Source organism: Halichoeres trimaculatus, unplaced genomic scaffold (genome assembly GCF_033239565.1).
Source record: "Halichoeres trimaculatus isolate MK-OKI-2021-1 unplaced genomic scaffold, fHalTri1.1 fHalTri1_scaffold_21, whole genome shotgun sequence".
NCBI lineage: Eukaryota > Metazoa > Chordata > Actinopteri > Labriformes > Labridae > Halichoeres > Halichoeres trimaculatus.
Genome location: NW_027437199.1, coordinates 4217734 through 4238892, shown reverse-complemented (window position 1 = coordinate 4238892; position 21159 = coordinate 4217734). Strand labels below are relative to the sequence as shown.

Genomic DNA, 21159 nt, shown 5'->3' with positions numbered 1-21159 from the left:
AGTTTATTTAAGGAAAGATTTATGCTCCTATGACGGTCAGTTTGCTTACAAAGCTGTTCTATATTCAGAGCAATAAAGACCCTGTCTGGATCTGTCACTGTCTATAAGTGTGTGTACGTGTGTGTGTGTTTACGTCTGTTTATGAGTGGACCCCAGACATGTCTAATCTAACACTGATTAGTTTTCTCTCTGTATAAACACTGAAGTCTTCTGCACTCAAATAACCTGCAGGGATTTTCAGACATTTCAGCAGATTGACGAGTGTTCCTGATACCCATGTGTGAGGCTGTGAGGGAGTGTGTGTGTGCGTGAGTGTGTGTGTGTGTTACGTAAGGAGCTCTTTTTGGTGGTCTCAGTCATGTGATCTGTGGTATGCTGAAGAGAGGCAGCGACACAACTTGTACTTCCAGTTAAACATCACCGGCAACCCCGCTGTGAGGATTTTAGAGCAAAGTCAGCAAATAGCTGCAATGCTAACTACCGCTAATAAAAAACAAAATGTTTTCTCTCTCTTCACACGCTCCTGGAGCTATTTGAAGGGAGTTTTAATAGAGCTGTGCTAGTGGTTTCCACATGTTTCTAGTCTAACAAAAGACATCACTGTTGCTCTGTTATTTATAATTAAGCAAAACATAAAAATGTGTCAAAAACATCATTTCCAAGCCATTATTTGTTAAATGCTGAAAAAAACAGATTATGTAAATCATTTAAAGCCTTATTAGGTTGAAATTGCACGAACATAACAAATCAAATATTGAAAAAACTGTCTGTAAACATTTGGGAACAAAGGAGATTTGAAAGTGAAATGTTGCTTATTTCAAAAGGAGCTGAGTGTTTGAAATACCTGGACTCCTCTACTACTGAGCCATGCTGTTGTAATCAATGCAGAATGTGTTTTTCCTCTCCACTGGAAAAGTCATTATCTAGATGGCTGAATGTGATACTTGAAACCCGTTTACATGGATCAGCATTTAGTGATTTCAAGCCCATGCGGTGACTTCCACTACAGAGTCGTGTCTTTTTGTTGATGCAGTGCTGCCTGAGGACTTTGTATCACAACTATCCAGCTCTGGTTTTGTTCCCTGTCCCTTTTTACAGAAATATCTCCTAAATCTTGAATCTTAAAGTAAAATTTTGTTCTGTAGATGACGAAATCCAACAATTCTTTGCATTTTGCTGAGGACATTTGCTTCTCATCGCTACTTCTGAGAGACACAGCCTCCATGGAAGGCCCTTTTTTACCCAGTCATGCTAAAAAAGTTTTGTGGGACCGTGACAAATAAGTTTGAATCAAAAATATACTTCAAACTTGTTCAAGCAACAAGTTAGATATTTGTTTGAATATGTAGTTTGCATTTCTGTTGGTGCCACAAAATGTTATATGTAGTGATGCACCGATATGAAAATTGTGGCCGATACTGATATCCCATATTAGTATTGCTGTTATGGCCAATGACCAATAATTACCGATATCAATATTGGTAAAAAAAAAAAAAAAATCTGGGATAATGTGTCAAGGTACTTCAGAGTAAGGATGGGTACCTTTCACATTTGAAACGATACGGTACTGATGCCTGGTACCTGGCAATTGGTACCAGTATTCAACTGTAACAATTTTCAGTACTTTTTTTTTGTTTATATGGTAAAAAAAAATCAATTTTTCTAATAATAAAGTATGAAAAAACTTTCAATTTAACACATCTATTCTTCAATATATAACCCTGCGATGCTGTGTTCATGTCCAGCATGGAAAATCTTCTACTCTTCAAGTCCCTCACAGTCAAAAGGATACATTTAGGTACCTTAACATGGCACCTTTTGATTTTTCGTGGATCGGTACCCAGTACTTTTGACAGAATTTGGTCGGTACCTACAAAAGTACCTAATTCGGTACCCATCCCTAGTTCAGAGAGAAAGAGCGGCGCGATCGTGAGAAAAGTCGACCATGGAGAGGATCAAAGGATGGAGCGCCCAAGTTCGTTTTTGTCTGTTTTTTTGTATCAAAAACAGGAAGAGAGGCATAAAAAAGAGAGTCCACTCTTCTTCGGTAGTTTTGGTGTTTACACAGTCAGAGAAAACAATATTATTTGGGTCTTGAAAGATCGTTCAAGATGCTCCGAAAATGGCTGGCAGCGAATGAGTTACTACTACTTTACATATCGGCCGATACCGATAGTGATACGGATATATCGTGCATCCCTTGTTATATGATATTATATATGACATTTCAAATCAAATTTAACTAGACATGCACCGATTGATCTGTGCCTATTTCCTTAATTTTGGGGGATCTGTGATTGGCCCATCCTTACGTATTAAACTGATCTTATTTTCCTCCAGGAAGGTCTGACAGCCAGCCGTTGTTGCTTTTTGCTCTGAGACCTAAAACTCATGACATTTTAATGGGTATATAAGTTAGATTTTAAGATTTTATAGTTTCATAGGTATTGTTCGATGATTTTCAAAAAATAAAATTGGAACATGGAAGGTTTATGCTGTCATTTATCAAAAATTCAAAGTAAAATCGTTATCAGAAAATTGTGCACCCCTACATATAACATTATGGCATTATATGACAGAGAATCAGTCCCATTGAACTGTCAAATGGTGTATCCACAAAAGCATGAAAAGTATTAAATAATTCCCCTTCCTAGAAGTTATGAAAGTCTCCTGATGACATAAGTTATCATCTCAAGGTGTGTCTGAAATATTTCATTTCTAAGCTTGGTAATGTGGTTTTGTTGGACCAAGTGAGTCAGAATGCTAGACATTGTTGTTTTTAATCCATTTTTGGGTTTGTTGGTTTGAAATCAATCTGATTTTCTTTTACAGTGTAGTAGACTGATAAAATCTTTAACTTGTGCAATATCAGATTTTTTGATAAGAAACATTGGTTGTACCAACTGGCCTCATCTTCCTGTCTTTTTGTCGTCATGTTATGGCATAAACTAACTTTTTCAGTATTTTGTCTCTTTCCTAACTTCTTGGAAACTTGATGCTGGCATAAAGTTTTAAAGAAGCTTATTTTCTTTTACACATGGTCCCAACTTTTTTATCAGTTTTTTGTTGAAGTTGATCAGTTCATCATCATCAAGTCTTTGTAGCGTGTAGACGATAAAACTTGACGTCTCTGTTTTTGTGTTTCAGGCAAAGGAGGCGAGCCGGTCTACTCTCCCGGTCACAGTGGCTCTCAAACGACCTCCCCCGTCGCCCTGCCGCGGCTTCATAACAACAATCAAAACCCTCTCACGGTATGTGCACATAAGTATCAAACTATACTTCTCTGTAAAATAGAGCTAAGTGTCTGTAAGTTGACTTCTTCATAAGTCTCTATCCTGTGTTTGAGGTTCATGGTTATTTGGGTTTATTATCAGAAGCTCTGTGGTCCTGGTTCAAACCACGAACTGAAGTCATTCTTGAAGTGTGATCTGTGTGCTTCTGTTAGCGTGTTAGCCTGCTGTTTGCTCTCTGGAGCAGCGCTCCTCTGTAACAGTCAGCTGTAGCCTCTCAGCTAAGAATAACCCTCTGCTCCTGGATGCTTTAAACAGCTGATTGGTTTATAGGCTGGTGTGAAGGACACACACACACACACACACACATACACACACTCACACACACGTACTCTGACAAAGGGCTAATGGTATAACGAGACTGATGCAGCATTTATTTAGCCCATTAGCTTCAGAGTGATGCCCTTCACTGTTAGCATTAGTATCGATTGCTGTAACAAATCACCGTGGAGGCTTTTATGTGGTTTAACATCATCTTTTAGGAGGCGCTGTTTGATTTCAAGACACATTTTCATGACAGAGGAAACTTTTTACTGGCTGGAGAAGATTTTACAACCAATCATGACCAGTTACTTGAAAAAAATTAAAATAAGCTCTTAACAAACAATGATTCTGTTTTCCTGCTCTGACTGGTAACCATTAAGCAAATGAACTGTGTCATAAATCATGTTTATTTATAGAGGGAGGATTAATATTTCCTGTTTGATTAAGTGGCTCCTCTCATTCTTCCTTGAGCTCATAAGTAGAGCGTAATGATAACCGATAACACTCTGCTCCTGTCTACCAACACTGTTTGTATTTCTGTCTGTTTTCCATGTCCGTGGTCAAACTTCTGTTATAAATCAGATTGTGTTGAGATAACATCATACAGGGCAGTACCAACTCGATTTAAATTGCGATTCTTTGATATTTACAATTTTTGTGATTTTTAGTTTGGTTTTTTAACACCAGACCATGTGAAAAAGTTAGATGCTGATAAAGTCTACAGACTATATCAGGAGCCGTATTTTCCCATAAAATGCACATTATGTGAGTCAAAACATTTCGCCCCCTGCTGGAGAAAAAGTGGGAACTTTTTTTTCCATTCCAGTTTATAAACCAAGACTGAAATGAAGAATTTAAATAAGAAAAACAATCAAATTTTGATGAAGAATCACGATTCTGATATTGTCAAACATAAAATCCTGATGTATGGGTTTTCGATTTGTTTCTCCCACCCCTACAGGCCAGGTAGAGAAACATCCTCATAAGCAGCTTCGACTCAGAATACCGTTATTAAAACACCGTTAGCTGTTGAAATCCTTTTTCTTCACTGAGATTAAAGTTTGTCATCAAGTTTTTTGAGCTAACAGATTTTTTTGCTAATAGCAAAAAAAATCATTTCAATAACTTTTCCTTTTTTTAAAAAAAAAAAGCACAATTTTGCAACTCTGCACTTTAACTCTTATCTTAAAATCTGTTATAAAATCTGTTTCACTTTTTTTTAATCTTATTTTGTTTTGTTGAATCTTATTAATATCAATCTGCTTTTTAATTAAGTTTTTAATTTTTTTTTTTAATTATTTGTTCTGTCTGTAAAGCACTTTGAATTGCCTTGTTGAAATGTGCTATATAAATAAACTTGCCTTGCTTTGTTGTTGATGCTAGCTGTAGCTCCGGCCGCTTCCTGTTTCTTCTCTGTTGTCATGGTGACTTCAGATCAGTGCATCTATAGTGGCGGGTGTTATCCTTGTTTGAAACAGTGAAAAAAATCCACACTGGTGACGCGGTTTCCACCCTCTCTCTGGCTTCCAAGGTTCCAAATCCAACATCTGCTCTGATCGGATACTTGGGCTCAAGATTTGAACTTTCCTAATAATTATATTTGAGTTAAAGGTTGATGATTGGACGAAAAGGGAACTCTGAAGGCGCCTCATTTATTTAATTGTTTATTATTTATTTTCCCAATTTATTTTACTTTTTTATCTGCAAAACAAGGTATAAGGGATGGGAACCTTTCACATTTGAAACGATACAGTACAGATGCCCATTACCTGGCAATCGGTACTGGTACTCTACGGTACCAATATTTGGTACTTTTTTTGTGCTTATGTGGTAAAAAATAATAATACAATGTAGGTTTTTTTTACTGTTAAAAAAATGGTACTTTTGACTGAATTTGGTCGGTACCTCTAAAATTACCTAACTCAGTACCCATCCCTTCAAGGTATTGATCATATAATCTGCTAAGGGACTAGGAATGGGTACCTTTTACATTTAAAATGGTACAGTACCAATGCCTGGTACCTGGCAATCGGTACCAAGTTTGGTACTTTTTTGTGTTTATGGGGTAAAAAATATTTATTTGTTTAACAATAAAGTATGTTTTTCTTTCAATTCAACATATTTATTCTTCAATATATATCCTTCCAATGCTGTGTTCATGTCTAGCATGGAAAATCCCCTACTCTTACACTCCCTCACAGTCACAGGGAAGCGTTTAGGTACCTAAACATGGTACCTTTTGATTTTGCTTGAATTAAACCTGGTACTTTTGTCAGAATTTGGTCGGTACCTATAACAGTACCTAATTTGGTACTTATACCTACAAGAGGCTTTGTGTGTGTGTGTGTGTGTGTGTGTGTGTGTGTGTGTGTGTGTGTGTGTTTTGTCAATAGTTACACTGAAACATGAGAACCAAGTGTTTGGTTTTGCTGACTACTCCTTCCCTGACAACACCTGGTGACACACACACACACACACTACCCCGTATGTGTGTGTTTTAGTCATTGTTTTGGTTTCATCACTTCCTTTCTGTACACCAGACTCACCTCATTGGCCAGATTATGAAACACACACATACACACATACACTACCACACACAGACACTCACACACAGCTGCTGAGTTCAAAGAGCTGCCGCTTTGCACTAAACAACAATGTGTCAGTGTGTGTGTGTGTGAGGGAGAGAGTGTGTATGTGTGTGTGTGTGTTCACTGAAACCAAATGCACCTCTGTTATCTGAAAGGACCCAGGTGTTGCTGCTGGCCGCCATGACAACATGAAGTGACTCACCGAGCGAAAGACACTAAACAAGACGGAGAGAAACAGCTGTTTGTTTTTTACAGTGGGGAAACTAATCTCTCCTTTTGTCTGGTCTAAATACTCTGCTCATGTTTTCTGTTGCTCATCTCGGGCAAGTTGCGAAATATTCCCAGAGAATGTACAGTAATGGTATGAATCAGGTTGTTGTCAGAGGAGTTTGTTGGCTTCAAAGAGGGAGATGTAACACCTTTTCTTTTGGTTGAAGCATCTCTATTTCTGTGTTGTTAGCAGATACTTTCAGTTTATATCTGAACCTGTTGATGACAGACACAAAAAATAACTTTAAGGGGTCAGACTTTGGCACGGCACAAGAAATCTTATGGTATCAGCCAATGTTGGTCATTTTTTCTAAATATCGGCATCTGCTGATGTGTAAAAGTGGGCCGATATTAACATCATTGGCTGCCGGCCATTTCCAGAGCATCTTGAACGATCTTTCAAGACCCAAATAATCTTGTTTTCTCTGACTATGTAAACACCAAAACTACCTAAGAAGAGTGGACAAGGAACAAGGAAAACAAGTTTGAAAATAAAAGGGAGATATTTAAAAAAAAATCAGTTTGCATGATTTTCAGTATGTTCACAATTTGATTATCTCAGATTATTATTTTTTTTATCAATATTGATATTGTTAATGTTGGTTATCAGACATAACAGCAGTATTAATATCAGATATCTGTATCGGCCAAAATTTTCATATCGGTGCATTCCTAGGTATTGGTACTTTTTCAGTGTTTTTTTTTTTGTGGTAATAAATATTAATTTGATTAAACAATAAAATCTTAAAGTTTTTCAATTTAACATATTCATTTCTAAATGTATAAACTTGCAAATCTGTGTGCATGTCCAGTATAAAAAATCGCCTCTTCCTCCACTTCCTACCCATAAAATAATAATAATAATAATAGTAATACATTTTATTTTTAAAAGCGCTTTTCTGAACACTCAAAGATGCTTTACAATGGATAAAAACAGTATATAAAACAACACACAGTAATAAAACATGAATTAAAAGAAGCCGAGGAGAAAAATAAAGTGCATTTAAAAGACAATCAAACATTAAAAGCTTTTTTAAAAAGGTGGGTTTTGGTTAGTGTTTTGAAGGTGGGGAGGTCGGGACAGATACGGATGTGAGGTGGTAAGGCGTTCCCGAGATTGGGGGCGGCGACAGAAAAAGCACGGTCCCCCCCAGGTTCGGTGCTTGGTGGCAGGTGGTAGGGAGAGGAGATGGGCTTCAGCGGATCAGAGGTTACGGGGTGACGTGTAGTGGTGGAGCAGGTCGGTGATGTAGGAAGGAGCCTGGTTATGGAGGGCTTTGTAGGTCAGGAGGAGGATTTTGAAATGAATTCGAAATTTTTGAATTTGAAATAAAAGTACCTAACTTGATACCCATCCCTAGTTAGCACAGCCACAAGGTTGAGAAATCTGCTGTAATATTTTTGTACATACCTGTCTTTCATACCCCAAAACTGAGATAGGGAGACATTAGACATAAGAGAGCAATGTTACAAAACTACGACTTTCTTACTTCCTGTCTCAAAAGGTCAAAATGTAGGGGTTTAACAAAGTTCTGGTGGAACAAAAACATTTTTCAGACCAAAATGTTGCACAAAAATTTTTTCAAGAATTACAGTCTGAGTCGCCCTGCACTTGGCTCCTGGACTTATCTGGACTTTAACCTGAGGAACTACATGTGAAAGTCCTAATCAGTCGACCTGGATTTGAAATGGACTTTAACCTGCCAGCTAATGGGTTCAAAGTCTGTAATATCCTATGAGCTGATGTTTGAGCAGAGCAGGTAGAAGACTCCCTGTTTGGGTAATGTTGCTGTGGTGGTTACTGATAAAAACAAAATTACAAAAAAATACAAACCAGCTTCTGCTGTTCCAGGTGTTTGAAAAAAACATTCCTCGAAGCCAGGGCTCAGCTTAGAAAATGAATGAAGGTTAAACTTTTCCCCAGCTGATCTACCGTCTTTATGTTTGCCCTCAGGGAGGCGCTAAAGCCACCATGTCGGACGCCGTCCAGCTCTCATCGCAGTCCCAGGTCCATGTCACCCAGCTGTACGAGGAGAACACCAACAAGCGTCCGGTCCTCACCTCCCAACCCAACGGCCTGGCTCCTCTCAGCTCCGTCCGGCCGGGCCTGCCCCTGCCCGACCGCCAGACCTCCACCTCCGAGACCCCCCACCACTGCCGGCAGGGCAGCGCCGCCTCCAACAAGTCGACGGACAGCAAGCCAAAGCCTAACACCCTGTCCCCTGAGCAGGCCATGAAGCAGTTCATGTCCAAGATGTCTTCGTTTGAACACCACGAGATCTTCAGCTACCCAGATGGTGCGTTCATGGTCCTCTGTTCAACACTGATAACAACACAGTGGTTTTATCTGACGGCACTGAAATGGTTAAACATCGTCTTCTTCTGCTCCTCAGTGTTTTTTGTCGGTCCAAACGCCAAGAAGAGGTCGGGAGTGATGGGAGGAGCCAATAATGGTGGATATGACGACGATCAGGGATCATACATCCACGTTCCACACGACCACATCTCGTATCGCTACGAAGTCCTCAAAGTGATCGGCAAGGGCAGCTTTGGACAGGTACGAGGTCTGAGAGTCTTTACAGTGAATATGGAGCCAAAATCGGCTCTTTGACCGCTTTGCAGAGGCTCCTTGTAGCTTTAAACAAATATAATTGAAATAAAGAATTTTTATTTTTCCTACAGAGGGTACTGATGTTTGAAAACATTGACTCCAAAAAAAATCATTCATTAACATTTTGTTGGACTAAATATGCATCGGCCCTTGGAATAAAATATTCAATTTTTATTTGAGATTTCTTGCAAATTTCTTTGTCATTTTTTCAAATATAGTGAAATTTTTTTGAAATTTGACATTTTTGACATTTGTCATTTTTTCACTTGAGAGAAAAAAATTTGAAATTTGGCATTTTTTCAGTCAAGAGAAAAAAAATTAAATTTGGCATAATTGACATTTGATATTTTTTTCATTTGGAGAAAAAATGGAAATTTGACATTTGCGACATTTTTTACATTTGACGTTTTTTTCAATTAGGAGAAAAAATTGAAATTTGGCATTTTTGACATTTTTGAAATTTGACATTTTTCTAAATTTAGAAAAAAAAATTGAAATGTGAAATTTTTTAACATTTTTTACGTTTGACATTTTTTTTCAATTTAGAGAAAAAAAAAAGAAATTTAGAATTTTTGACATTTTTGACGCTTGGCATTTTTTTAATTCAGAGAGAAAATTAACATTTTTGGAAGATAATACAAATGATTGAAATTCATTTTTTTCTAAGTGAACATTTTTGAAAATTTTACAATTTTTTGAAAACTAAGCTAACTTTTGAAAATGTATGATGATTTTGAAAATGTCCTTTTCTTAAAAAAACTTTGCAGTTTACGAAAAACATAATTCACTTCTAGACGCAGAAAATGGATGTAATCAAATTGATGTATATAGACGTCAATGGCAGCCAATAAGTTAAAGGAAGTCCTTTTAGTGTCATTTTTGGACATCCAATTTTAAAAATTAGTTTTGAATCAAAGTAATATATCATTTTTTTTCAATTTCCTGTTTCCATTCTTAAATGGTGATGTGTTATCCTCTAGCACTTAATTTTCCTGTGGCTCAATTTGGCTCAGCAGCAGCTGCGAAGTAGAAATGTATAACTACAACGATTCTCATTAAGCTCCTTCTTTCCCAGCTCTCCCATGTGCCACAGAGTTAATTATTAAACCACATGAAACAATAATTTGTGCAAATCCAGAATTTTTGTGTAATAAATGAAGCAGAATTCCTGTCGATGGATTGATTTTTCAACCAAATCCCTCTTTTTCAAATCTGGTTGTTTCACCAGCTAATTTTCACTGAGAGGGTTTTGCAGGAAAGTTATTGAAACTCTGTAATCCAAGTGACTCAAATTTGACTTGGTTTGGAAAAGTTTTGCTTATCCTGCTTCAGGAGAGCAATGCCTGCGAGCCAGTTCAACCAGTAAAGTGGGTTTTTGTTGTTTACACACACAGGTAAACCCCCAGCTTAACTCCACTGTGTCTGAAAATGACAGAGTTTGGTCTGAAATAAAGGTTTTCTCTCTTTGCTGGAGTTTTGAGTTGAAAAACAAAAGTTTTGAAGGCATGAATCAGGTCTTGACATTGTTTAGCCATCTGACTGAAGGGGGATAATCTGAGTTTATTCATGTGTGATGATTCTCCTCCCCTGCAGGTGGTGAAGGCCTTTGACCATAAGTCTCAGACCCACGTGGCCCTGAAGATGGTCCGCAACGAGAAGCGCTTCCACAGGCAGGCGGCGGAGGAGATCCGCATCCTGGAGCACCTGAGGAAGCAAGACAAGGACTCGAGCATGAACGTCATCCACATGCTGGAGAACTTCACCTTCAGGAACCACATCTGCATGACCTTCGAGCTGCTCAGCATGAACCTGTACGAGCTCATCAAGAAAAACAAGTTCCAGGGTTTCAGCCTCCCGCTGGTCAGGAAGTTCGCCCACTCCATCCTGCAGTGTCTGGACTCGCTGCACAAGAACCGCATCATCCACTGCGACCTGAAGCCCGAGAACATTTTACTCAAGCAGCAGGGACGCAGCGGCATCAAGGTACGGCGGGAAATCCAGACAGTGCTGCTAAAAGCTCAAACGCCATCTCTGATACGGTTTTTCTGTCTCTTTCAGGTCATAGATTTTGGCTCTAGCTGTTACGAACATCAGAGAGTTTACACCTACATCCAGTCCAGGTTCTACAGAGCGCCAGAGGTCATTCTGGGTAAGAACAAACTAACGCTCGACATCCACTGGAGCTTGTTTCAAGGCTGATGGGGGCAGCTTCCTGAAGTTGATCCCTGAACTTGTTCATGCCTGCAAGTCTTTAAATCCCAAGACTTTTTTTTTTATAATCAAGAAGCAAGTTTAAATACACCAAAGTCCCCATTTAAATAATGTTAAAATAAAACCATCTTATGTCCAAAAAACAAGCTGGAGTGGGTGATACAGAAAGTGAACAGGTTCCATAATTTATTTAGCTAAAAATGCAAATCATGTTTTGGAATTTGCAGTTTTTGTGCTGTCCGGTTTCTCAAATGTCAAGTTTGCTCTTCAAAATCAACACTAGAATACATGTTTGTGTTTATTATTTTCAGCATTATTTGTTTGGAATGATCATTAAAATATGACAAAGGTGTTTTAAAAAATATTTTAAGAATTTATTTGGATAAAATAATTTATTTTGTCTGTGTCCGAGAAATCAGTGTCAACCGTGTTACCCATTAAAAAAAAACTATAATTCAGCAATGGTTTGCTCTAAAGTCACATGACTTAAATCAATTAAAGGGGACATATCATGCTGATCCCTGATTTAATACTTACATATAATATAATAAATTTGAAAACAAGACCTTTCACCCCCTGAATTTTCAAAAAATGAGATATTGTATTTTTTCTGATATCCTAGAACGAAATTTGATGCCTCTGAAAATAGGTCATTGACATTTGGTCGCGAGATTTCGACCTTCGTGATGACACAAGGATCCTCTCTTTTTACTGGAGTAATCTGATAAAGCAGCTCCTCCTCTGTGATGTCAGTTAGTCACACAACCGCCATTGAGGGATACACCCACCAAGAGCCGAGTATAAACATATAAACTATACATGTTACAGTACCGGTTTGACTCACCACACTGAAGCGTCCTGAGATGATCTGTGTCCAGGTGGATTTTCTTCCTCCTGAGCTGCAGAACCGTCCGGGTCTGACTCGGGGTCCAATACAAAAGGACGTATCCTACACTCTGCCATTTTATTATTGCTATCAATGCCTTACGGTGAGGTTTTGGCAAACAGCAAACTCGCTCAGTCTGCTCCATTCAATGTGGTGATTTTGTAAATACTGCCATGCTGCAAAAACCGCCACCTGGCTCTACCCCCTCCGCCCCTCTGATAGAACTGACCAATCAGAGCACAGAGGGCTGTGACGCTGCGAGGTTACTGGAGGTGATTCTGGAAACGGAGCGTTTCAACGAGATCTTCAGAATGGCCTAAACTGAGGATACTGGGAACGCTATTGTGGGGCAATGAAGGAACTAAATGACTTGTACTGAGGGCAGAAATGCTTTACAGGCATCCTAGTCTGGTATAGTGAAAAGGAGAAACAAGCAGGATATGTCCCCTTTAAAGTCAAACTGTCAAGTCAAAAAACCAAACTGTGAAGAAAATGAGCAGAAATATGAGCTGATGGAGGTCAGGTGGTGGCATGTTCAAGGTCTGCAGTTAGCACAAGAGTCAAAAAATTGAGAAAATGTCGACACTGTGTTACTGTGATTTTTGAGCCATAATTCTTTTAAATTTTGTCTAAACTGTGATAAAAATGATGAAGGACATTTCTAGGGAGCGTAGTCTGACAGAGAAATGTAAAATAACTATAAATTCAGTATAATCTAGATTTAAGTTGAAAAATAGTCACAGCTTTTGTCCATAACACGGTTGACAAAATCATGCTCCAGATTTTTTGTTGTTACTTAAATATTTAAGAATTCGTTAGAACTTAAGCTTGCCAACGAATGAAATAAGTACATCCCAGGTATACACTTTGCAAAACAGTATAGTATGAAACAAAAAAGCACAGATTTTTTCCTCCTAATTATCAAACCACTCAGGTAACCTCTGTTTCGTCTCCTCCAGGCTCCAGGTATGGGATGCCGATCGACATGTGGTCTCTGGGCTGCATCCTGGCCGAGCTGCTGACCGGTTACCCTCTCCTGCCAGGTGAAGACGAAGCCGACCAGCTGGCCTGCATCATCGAGCTTCTGGGCATGCCCAGTCAGAAACTCCTCGACGCCTCCAAGAGAGCCAAGAACTTTGTGTCATCTAAAGGATACCCTCGGTACTGCACTGTCACCACGCTGCCTGACGGCACCACCGTGCTGAACGGCGGCCGCTCACGGAGAGGTAAAGTACGCGGCCCACCGGGCAGCAAGGACTGGAGCGCGGCGCTGAAAGGCTGCGACGACCCGTTGTTCCTGGACTTCCTCAAACAGTGTCTGGAGTGGGACCCGGCGCTCAGGATGACGCCGAGTCAGGCGCTTCGCCACCCGTGGCTGAGGAGGCGACTCCCCAAACCGCCAACAGGAACAACCACGGGGGAAAAAACCTCCTCCTCCTCCAAACGGGGAACCACCACTGACGGCGCCATCACCTCCATCTCCAAACTCGCCACCACCTCCTCAACCACCACGTCCTCCTCCTCCAAAACCAGGACTAACTTGGCAGCAATCACCGATGCCAACGGAAATATCCAACCTCGGACGGTTCTGCCCAAGCTGGTCAGCTGAGAGTGAATGCATCCCGCCGGCTGTGGCGGGAGACTCATACTTAGATCACAAGCATCCGTTAGCAGTCAGCTGGAACTGAATAAAACTGGTTTGATCCAGTTTTTAAGAGCGTTTGTTTTTTTCACGCTGGTTTTCTCAGCGTTGTTGGAGTGCTTTCAGGACAAACACAGCCATGGAAACTTAGTGTTGGAGCGTTAAAATGTGCAGAACGGCCAGGCTGGGATGTAAGCGGAGCTGAAGGAAACGTTATTGATGGATGCGGGGTGCGTTCAGACTCCTCAGTCTTATAGCAGGAAGAGTAACACGGTGTTTATGTGTGAGCAGTGAGGCAGGAGTGAGGAGCTGCTCAGACAATCAGAACAAAACACTGAAACACAAACACATAAAAACATGGTGCTGACAGAGGGAACAAGACTTTTTTATGCTTTTGTTGATCAATTAGACACCAAAAACAACTTTTTAACGACCAAGGTCAAATCTGCAAAAAATGCTACAGTTAGCTCGCTAGCTTTCTTTTATATCTCTACAGTCAAGAACAGTAGATGGTTGTTTTTTGACTTAAAGGGGGGGTGTTATGCTCATTTTCACGCTTTATCTTTTCCTCCTTATCCAAAACCCTGCACTCTGGTATCCCCCTCCGCTGTTGCCATGTTCTAAAGCAACAAATCTCCCTCCAAGTTTCTGTTTGGTAAGTGTCCCGTTTATTTTGCTCTTTAAGGTGGCGTCACTGCGGTCTCATCGTGAGGTTACTCCAGCAAATATTTACCTCACAATCTGAGTTTTTACCCATGTTTTGTATAGAAATCAAGCATTTTAGCTTCATGATTGCTTGTAATGAAAGAAAAAGCAAACACAACACCCCCTCTTTAACTTCACACCTCACTGAACACCCTGAACTGTGGCATGTTAGCTTTTTAGCTTCATGAGCTAACAGTTGTTTTCAGTTTCCTGCATCAGTTTCTAGCTTTAATTGCCCATTTTAGGTTGTCAGACAGCTAGCTCTCAGTTAGCCATCAATTTACCATGACACTAGCAGTTAGCATCATCTTACAACATATTCAGAGAAAATCGCAGGGGGGATCTTTAATTAACTCTTCTTTTTTTTTTTTTAATTCAATAACAAAATAAAAAAAAACACTTTCTAGTCTTGCGTTAATATCAAAATGAGGTGACATAGTTTACGTCAAACCCTCACCGAAAGATCATCCTGTTAGCTGGCTAACTTTCTTAGCTAGCAGTGTTTAGCTGGCCTGAGTTACCATGCTAGCTTTGTGCCTATTAGCGGTGTTATCATAGACAGCTGTTTTTGTCTTTAGCTGTCACTTTGCTACTGAAAATTGGCTAGCAGGTAGCCTAGCAAACTTTAAATCAGTCAGCTAGCAAAGCTGGCTCACTATTTGCCTTTTTTGGCAGTCTGGTGGCTAGCCATAGCCTTTCTTAGCCATAGCCTGTTAGCTCTCCACTGCCAGGCCTTATGAAGCACAGAGTTTTTTAGGGTTAGTGAAGAGAAAGAGGGTGTTAGAGGAGAAAAAGACTTTAAAACGAGGCATGTTTGTGTTTATTTGCACCATTTTGTTACTTTTTTGATTAGCAAATCTGATTATTTAGGACAAAAACGGCTAATCGAGAAAAAAGTGGAGGGTATTCAGTTTTATAAGGACTTATAAATCATATTAAAACTAAAGGGCTCTTTCAAAAAAACACATCACCAGTAGATAAAAGTAAAACTGGCTGTTGTGTTAGCTGAAATAGCATGCTAGCATTTAGCACTGTTGAGCCAAGTTGAATGCTTAATACGCTGGTAATTGATTTTAAAAGCTATTCCACAAATTTTTGTCAAGACCTCAATCTGAGAGGCTAATGTTAGCTTAAGCTAACTGGAGAAGCTAAAATAAGAGCATGCTAGCAGTTAAATGTGCGTAAATGTTATTGAGTGGCATTTTAACCCTCAAGTTTTACAATATTAGCAAATACTGTGTTTGTAATTTGAATTTAACTAAATTTAAAGTAATATTTTGACGCAAGTGTAAGGATGCAAACAAGGAATGGGAGTAGGAGCAGGCGTGACGATTCTGGAAGATTTTAGACACAAAACATATCTTCTACACACATCACTAAATAGTATCATAACAACAGGGTCCTGTCGCATAAAGGTGTGTTCGTTGCAGTGATTTCCATGTATCTGTTGAGATGTTTTAGCATGCATTGGCAGGAATCCTAAATTTAATCAAAATGTGGCAGAAATTTCACCAAAGTCCCAGGAAATCAGCAAAAGAATAAGATCAGATTTCTAAATATATAGGTGAATAGTGAGCAGGTGGTTATGTGACCTAGAATCCTGACAGGGTGAACAAGACTTCCTCTGTTTACATTAGGGTTTGCTCACCCTGTCAGGATTATAATTTGCATTTATCACACTACACCTTATCCATTTTATAGAGCAGCAATTACTTGATGGTGGTTTGGCTTGATTTTACATGTATGATCAGGTTATCTTTAGCATCACTTTTCCTGTTATCCCATTTTGACCAATCAGACTTGAGTATTTAAAACAGCCGGGGGCTGATTTTCAAAGGTCAGTGGAACAAATTAAGTGTAGTGTTTTGGCTTTGACATCCCCTCACAGCTCAAAGGTTAGGTGTATTTTGAAGTCTAAATTGTCCTCCGACCTCATTATGAGCTTAACCTACATGTCTCGGAAGTAGCGGAGTAAACGCTGACTCTGCAGTGATCTGTTTTGATAAACAGCGTTTGTTTTATACAGGTAGGAGAGGTCAGACACGGATTGTGTGCACCTTGGAAAAACATGTTCAGACGTTATATCACATCAGTGACAGTTAGAGGCCTTTAATCCCCCACTGAGGTAAATAAAACATCAGCATGATACCTTTATACACATATTGTTAAATCAAATTTGCTCTTTTTTCTTCTGATTTTATCCTGCTCATTTCTCAAATCATCCACCTCTATAAAAGCTTAGATCCATTGAGGGTTTGCTTGTGTTATGACTCAGTGCAGGAGTGAACTGGATCAGCCAGTACACCCAGGTTTATCTGTCTTTATCTGCCGCAGCGTGTAATCTCAATATCACATGAAGGATCACTGCTTAGGGACACTTCCTGGTGCGACCGTGACCCTGATTCTGTCAGACAACAATGGTTTACACAACAGCAAGTACGGAAGATAATTAAGGCCAGGGATCGTGTATTCAAAAAAAAAAAAAAAAGACGGATAAAAGATTTTTTTTTGAGAAGAAAGAGAAAACCCTGAGAATTTAGTCAAACACAGTCTTAAGTACGGTGGCCCAAAAGGTCAACTGCACAAAAACCTTTGTGGATTCAAACAATTTTTTTCTTTGTGAAGTAAAAACAAAAGAAATGAAAAATTAAACAAGTATTTCATGAACTCCAAGATATTTAATTTAATTTTTTTTTGGTTTGTAAATATTTAAGAACAGCAAAATTCGTAAAATTCTTTCTAATTTTTACTTTCAGTTTTATTAAAAATTCCAATATTTTTGGTTTAGTTAAAGTCTTTGCATTTAAAAAATATAATAGATAATTATAGTAATAATAAATTAAAAATGATATATTAAATAAAAAATAACATAATAAATAAATAACAATATAATAAAACAAATCATTGCATTTACTATTTTGGAAATGTTTTTGCAGTTATTAAATGTATGGGCAGTTGGCCTTCGAGGCTACCGTACTTGGCCATGTGCAAAAAAAAAAAAAAAGGAAAAAATACCCTTGATTTATTTAAAAAATCTAAATACCACACCTTTGATTTAATTTCTTTAAATTTTCACAATTTTCTTAAAATATTTAATATTTTTCTTCTACCTGGCACCATTTTCCTCCAGTATGTTCCCATTTTTAGCAAAAGAGGATAAAAATATGTGATGTTTGACTTTAAAAAATTAAAAACAGATGGAGAAAAAATGTTGAAATGTTGTGTAGACATGCAGTAACTCTCTGATAAACTGACTGTTAATGTTTAAATCTAAAATTAGTATTTAAAAAAAAAAGATGATTAAACGTGATCAGGTTGGGGCGGGGCTTAAAGATACTTCTAATTTATTCAGCACAGTTTAATTAATATTTATTAATCTAATCTATAAATCAACTATGACGTGCAGTTCACAATGTATACTTGAATGTGTATATGTTTGTGTGTGTGTGTGTGCGTGTGTGTTACCGTCTGTATGTGCAATGTTTATTTTTTGAAGCATGTTCCCTCACTAAAACACAAATACATTCAACTTAGACACACACACACACACGACATTATCTGAACGCACTCTTGGCTCGCACAGTTTGGCTCCACCCACACAAAGTTGAGTCACACTGAGATAAAGATAAAGAGGACAAAACGAGGAGGAGGAGGATGAGGAAGAGGAGGAAGTTGGTTGCCGTCAGCCTGGCAAAGGAAGTGTAATGTAGCACATGAGGAAGAGGACGACCGTGACGATGACAGACCGATGGAACTGAAAATGTAAAACACACAGACACTACCTGCTCCGCCCATCTCAGGGGAAGCTCCGCCCCCTCCTGGACCTAGACAGGAGTCAGGAAGTAACTGAACAATGAGGAGGAGGAGGAGAAGGAGGAAGTGAGGAGGGGGCGGTCCTCTCTGATGTTCTCTTTGTTTGTTTTCTAAAGATTTGATTGGTTGATTGTGTTTTTTAATTTTGTAATTTTTTTAGTGAGACGAGTGCTGAGAGTCGTAACTTTGTGCCTTCAGTATCTCATCGCCATGCCTCACCCGCCCAACACTCACACACACACACATAAACACACACACTCTAATATGTTAAGCAAAAACTCAGATTTTTAAAAGAATCTTTTTTTAAGAGCAGCTCACAATGATGTCATAAAGTGAGTTTCGTGGCCAAAGCCTGCGTTCTGATTGGCTCCTTGTTCATATCAGCAAAGCCCAAAGATGCCATGTCAACTGTCTGACCTTTAAATCCCCGACCCAGGTCTCCGGAATCCTCAGAGTGCTGTGACTCTGGAGGAAGAAAAACAAGTCTGACGGGCACCAGTGTTTACAAGATCTTCCCAAAAGAAAAAAAAAAGAGGTCAGAGAATGGGAAAATTAACGAATACTTAAAAGATACGATAAGAGATGTTAATTAGAAAGTTGGGCTAGATGGTGCCAACTTTTTGGGATATAAATACACAAGAGGTTGTGGTCTTAACTGTTTCGATGCAGTGTGTATTTATCCGTGTTGAAACAAAATCTAAAAAGTAGGGGCAATTTTTTAAAATTATTATTCTATTTAATGAATCTCTTTTAAATTTCGCCATATTTGTTTTTTATCCGTCTTTTATACCCTAACATATTCTTTGGGTCGGATCACAAAATGTATTAACGTGAAAGTCCTCGTCCTGCGACGCTGATTCAGTATTACATTTTCTACTTAAAGCATTAAAATATAAACTTGATCAACAATGACTTTTACTCATCACAAGCATTTCTGTCACTCCTGTTTTTCTATAAAATCAGGCCTCGGTAGTGTTTACAGAGCTATCAGGGCTGGCCAATGCAACAACAACAACAACACATTGTAGCTTTAAACGAATCAACATCTCTGTGTGTTTGTGTGTCCATGTGTGTGTTGGGGATGAGGTGGAGGTTTATAACATGGCTGCACAATGTACAGACACATATCAGCCAACTGTCGCCACTTGTCACCTCGGGACAAACACGCGACACCTGCTGACGACAGGGCGAAGCTAACACTAGCCGATTGACCGCTAGCGTCCGGCCGCTAGCTGCTGCACTGACGTTTTCTCTACAGTGAAGCTAACACTAGCCTACTGCTAACCGACTGCTAGTAGCACCTAGCAAGTTTTTACCCGCTAGCTACAGCTGCGTCGTAGCCACACCACGGGGCTCTTGCAAGCTGTTAGCATTAGCATTAATGTGGTTTTAAAGCATTCTTTTACATGTTGGTACCTCAGACTGCTCAGTTATTATCATTATTATTATTATTATGATTATTACTGTTGTCATTGTTGTGACTAACACCCAGGGCATTTGGTTGAATCTACCAAAGTGCATTCCTTTACAAAGCTAGCAGAGAGCTAGCAGCTCAAACAGAAAGACAGATAGGTAGTGGAAGGTGGGACAGGAAGGAAAAGTAAGTGGAGAACAAAGGCAGGAGGAGGTGAAGCAGCAGCTGCCTATCAGACAAACGGATGGAAGGAGAACATGTGATGGTGTTTTGTTTTTTCTTTCTATGTTTTATAGGCTGCAGTCCTACAGGAACATGAAGTCTTTAACTGACCTCTTGGTAGCATAAGTGAAAAAAAAAAAAAAAAAAATCTGCTCACATGTGAAACCAGCTGTAGCCTAACTAGCCTGCTAGCTCGTTAACATGCTAGCCAGTTAGCCTACTAGCTCATTAGCCATTTGGCTTCTATCAGGAGGTCTCTGCAGCCAGAGGTTAGCCGCAGTTAGCGTGAAGCTGCGCTGTATTTCTGTGACGTTTGCCAGCTGGGTTTTATTGTGGATTTTATCTGTAAATAATGTGGAAAATGTTTGAATAATAAAGTTTTTGGGTTGAATGCGCTGCTGTGCCACGTCGCGGCCAGTTTTACAATGTACTGTATCTACTGTACAGAACACAGAAGTTGACACTTTTTCTAGTGAGCCTTTGTTAAATTTTATTGTGGTGGAAAAATTATTATTATTATTAATAAAACAGTTTTATTGTTCACCTGTTGCACAGTGTTTTTCAGTGACTCATTGTTTATTTTATAGCTGAACCCACATTTTTAATACTAACAAATAATTTTAAAATTTTGAGACCCGTCAAATTGTTATTGTTAGTTTGGAGCAGAATGTAACTTTTAGACATCTTATTTTTTTTTAATTATTAGTTAAATAAAGTCATATTTTGTTTTGTTTATATATTTTTTTCCAATTCAAAAATGATGATTTTTGTGTTGTAATTTCCTGTAGCTTTATTTGGCTAATGTTAGCTTTGTAGCATTTAACCTCATTATACTATTTTACCTGTTGTGTAACTGTGATATCTCTAACGTGATATTTAGTTTGGAAGCATATGATGCCACAATATTAGCTTAACATCTGCTATTAGCATATACTTATACTAGCTAACCAGCTTCAGTGTAGATTTAGTTGAAAATACACAAATATGTAAAGGGTAAGTATATTTCTAAAAGATGACTTTAGCATGTTGATACTGCTTGCTATTAATTGCTATCTGCCAATGCAGCCTCTTTTGTTGACTTTCTGAAAAAGCTATGCATTTTTAGCTTTTTTGCTTAATGCTAAAACATTAGCCTGACATTAACCTTGTTTTAGCTTACATAAAAGACAGTTATCAAAATATATATGTTAAAGGAATAAAACCATCTTAAAGGTCCCATATTATGCAAAAATCACTTTATTAA

At 38.7% G+C, this 21159-nt stretch overlaps 1 protein-coding gene across 1 annotated transcript in view; it reads left to right on the top strand.

Moving 5' to 3' along the window:
- The window catches only part of dyrk2 (dual-specificity tyrosine-(Y)-phosphorylation regulated kinase 2), a 30366-nt gene extending 9952 nt beyond the window's left edge, over positions 1-20414 (top strand). Inside the window, exons 2-7 of the mRNA XM_074698070.1 lie at positions 3148-3251; positions 8367-8709; positions 8806-8969; positions 10617-11006; positions 11082-11172; positions 13080-20414. Coding sequence (XP_074554171.1) covers positions 3148-3251; positions 8367-8709; positions 8806-8969; positions 10617-11006; positions 11082-11172; positions 13080-13729 — 1742 coding nt within the window. The 3' untranslated portion in view covers positions 13730-20414. The remainder of the gene's footprint in view (positions 1-3147; positions 3252-8366; positions 8710-8805; positions 8970-10616; positions 11007-11081; positions 11173-13079) is intronic.
- The last annotated feature ends 745 nt before the right edge of the window (positions 20415-21159 follow it).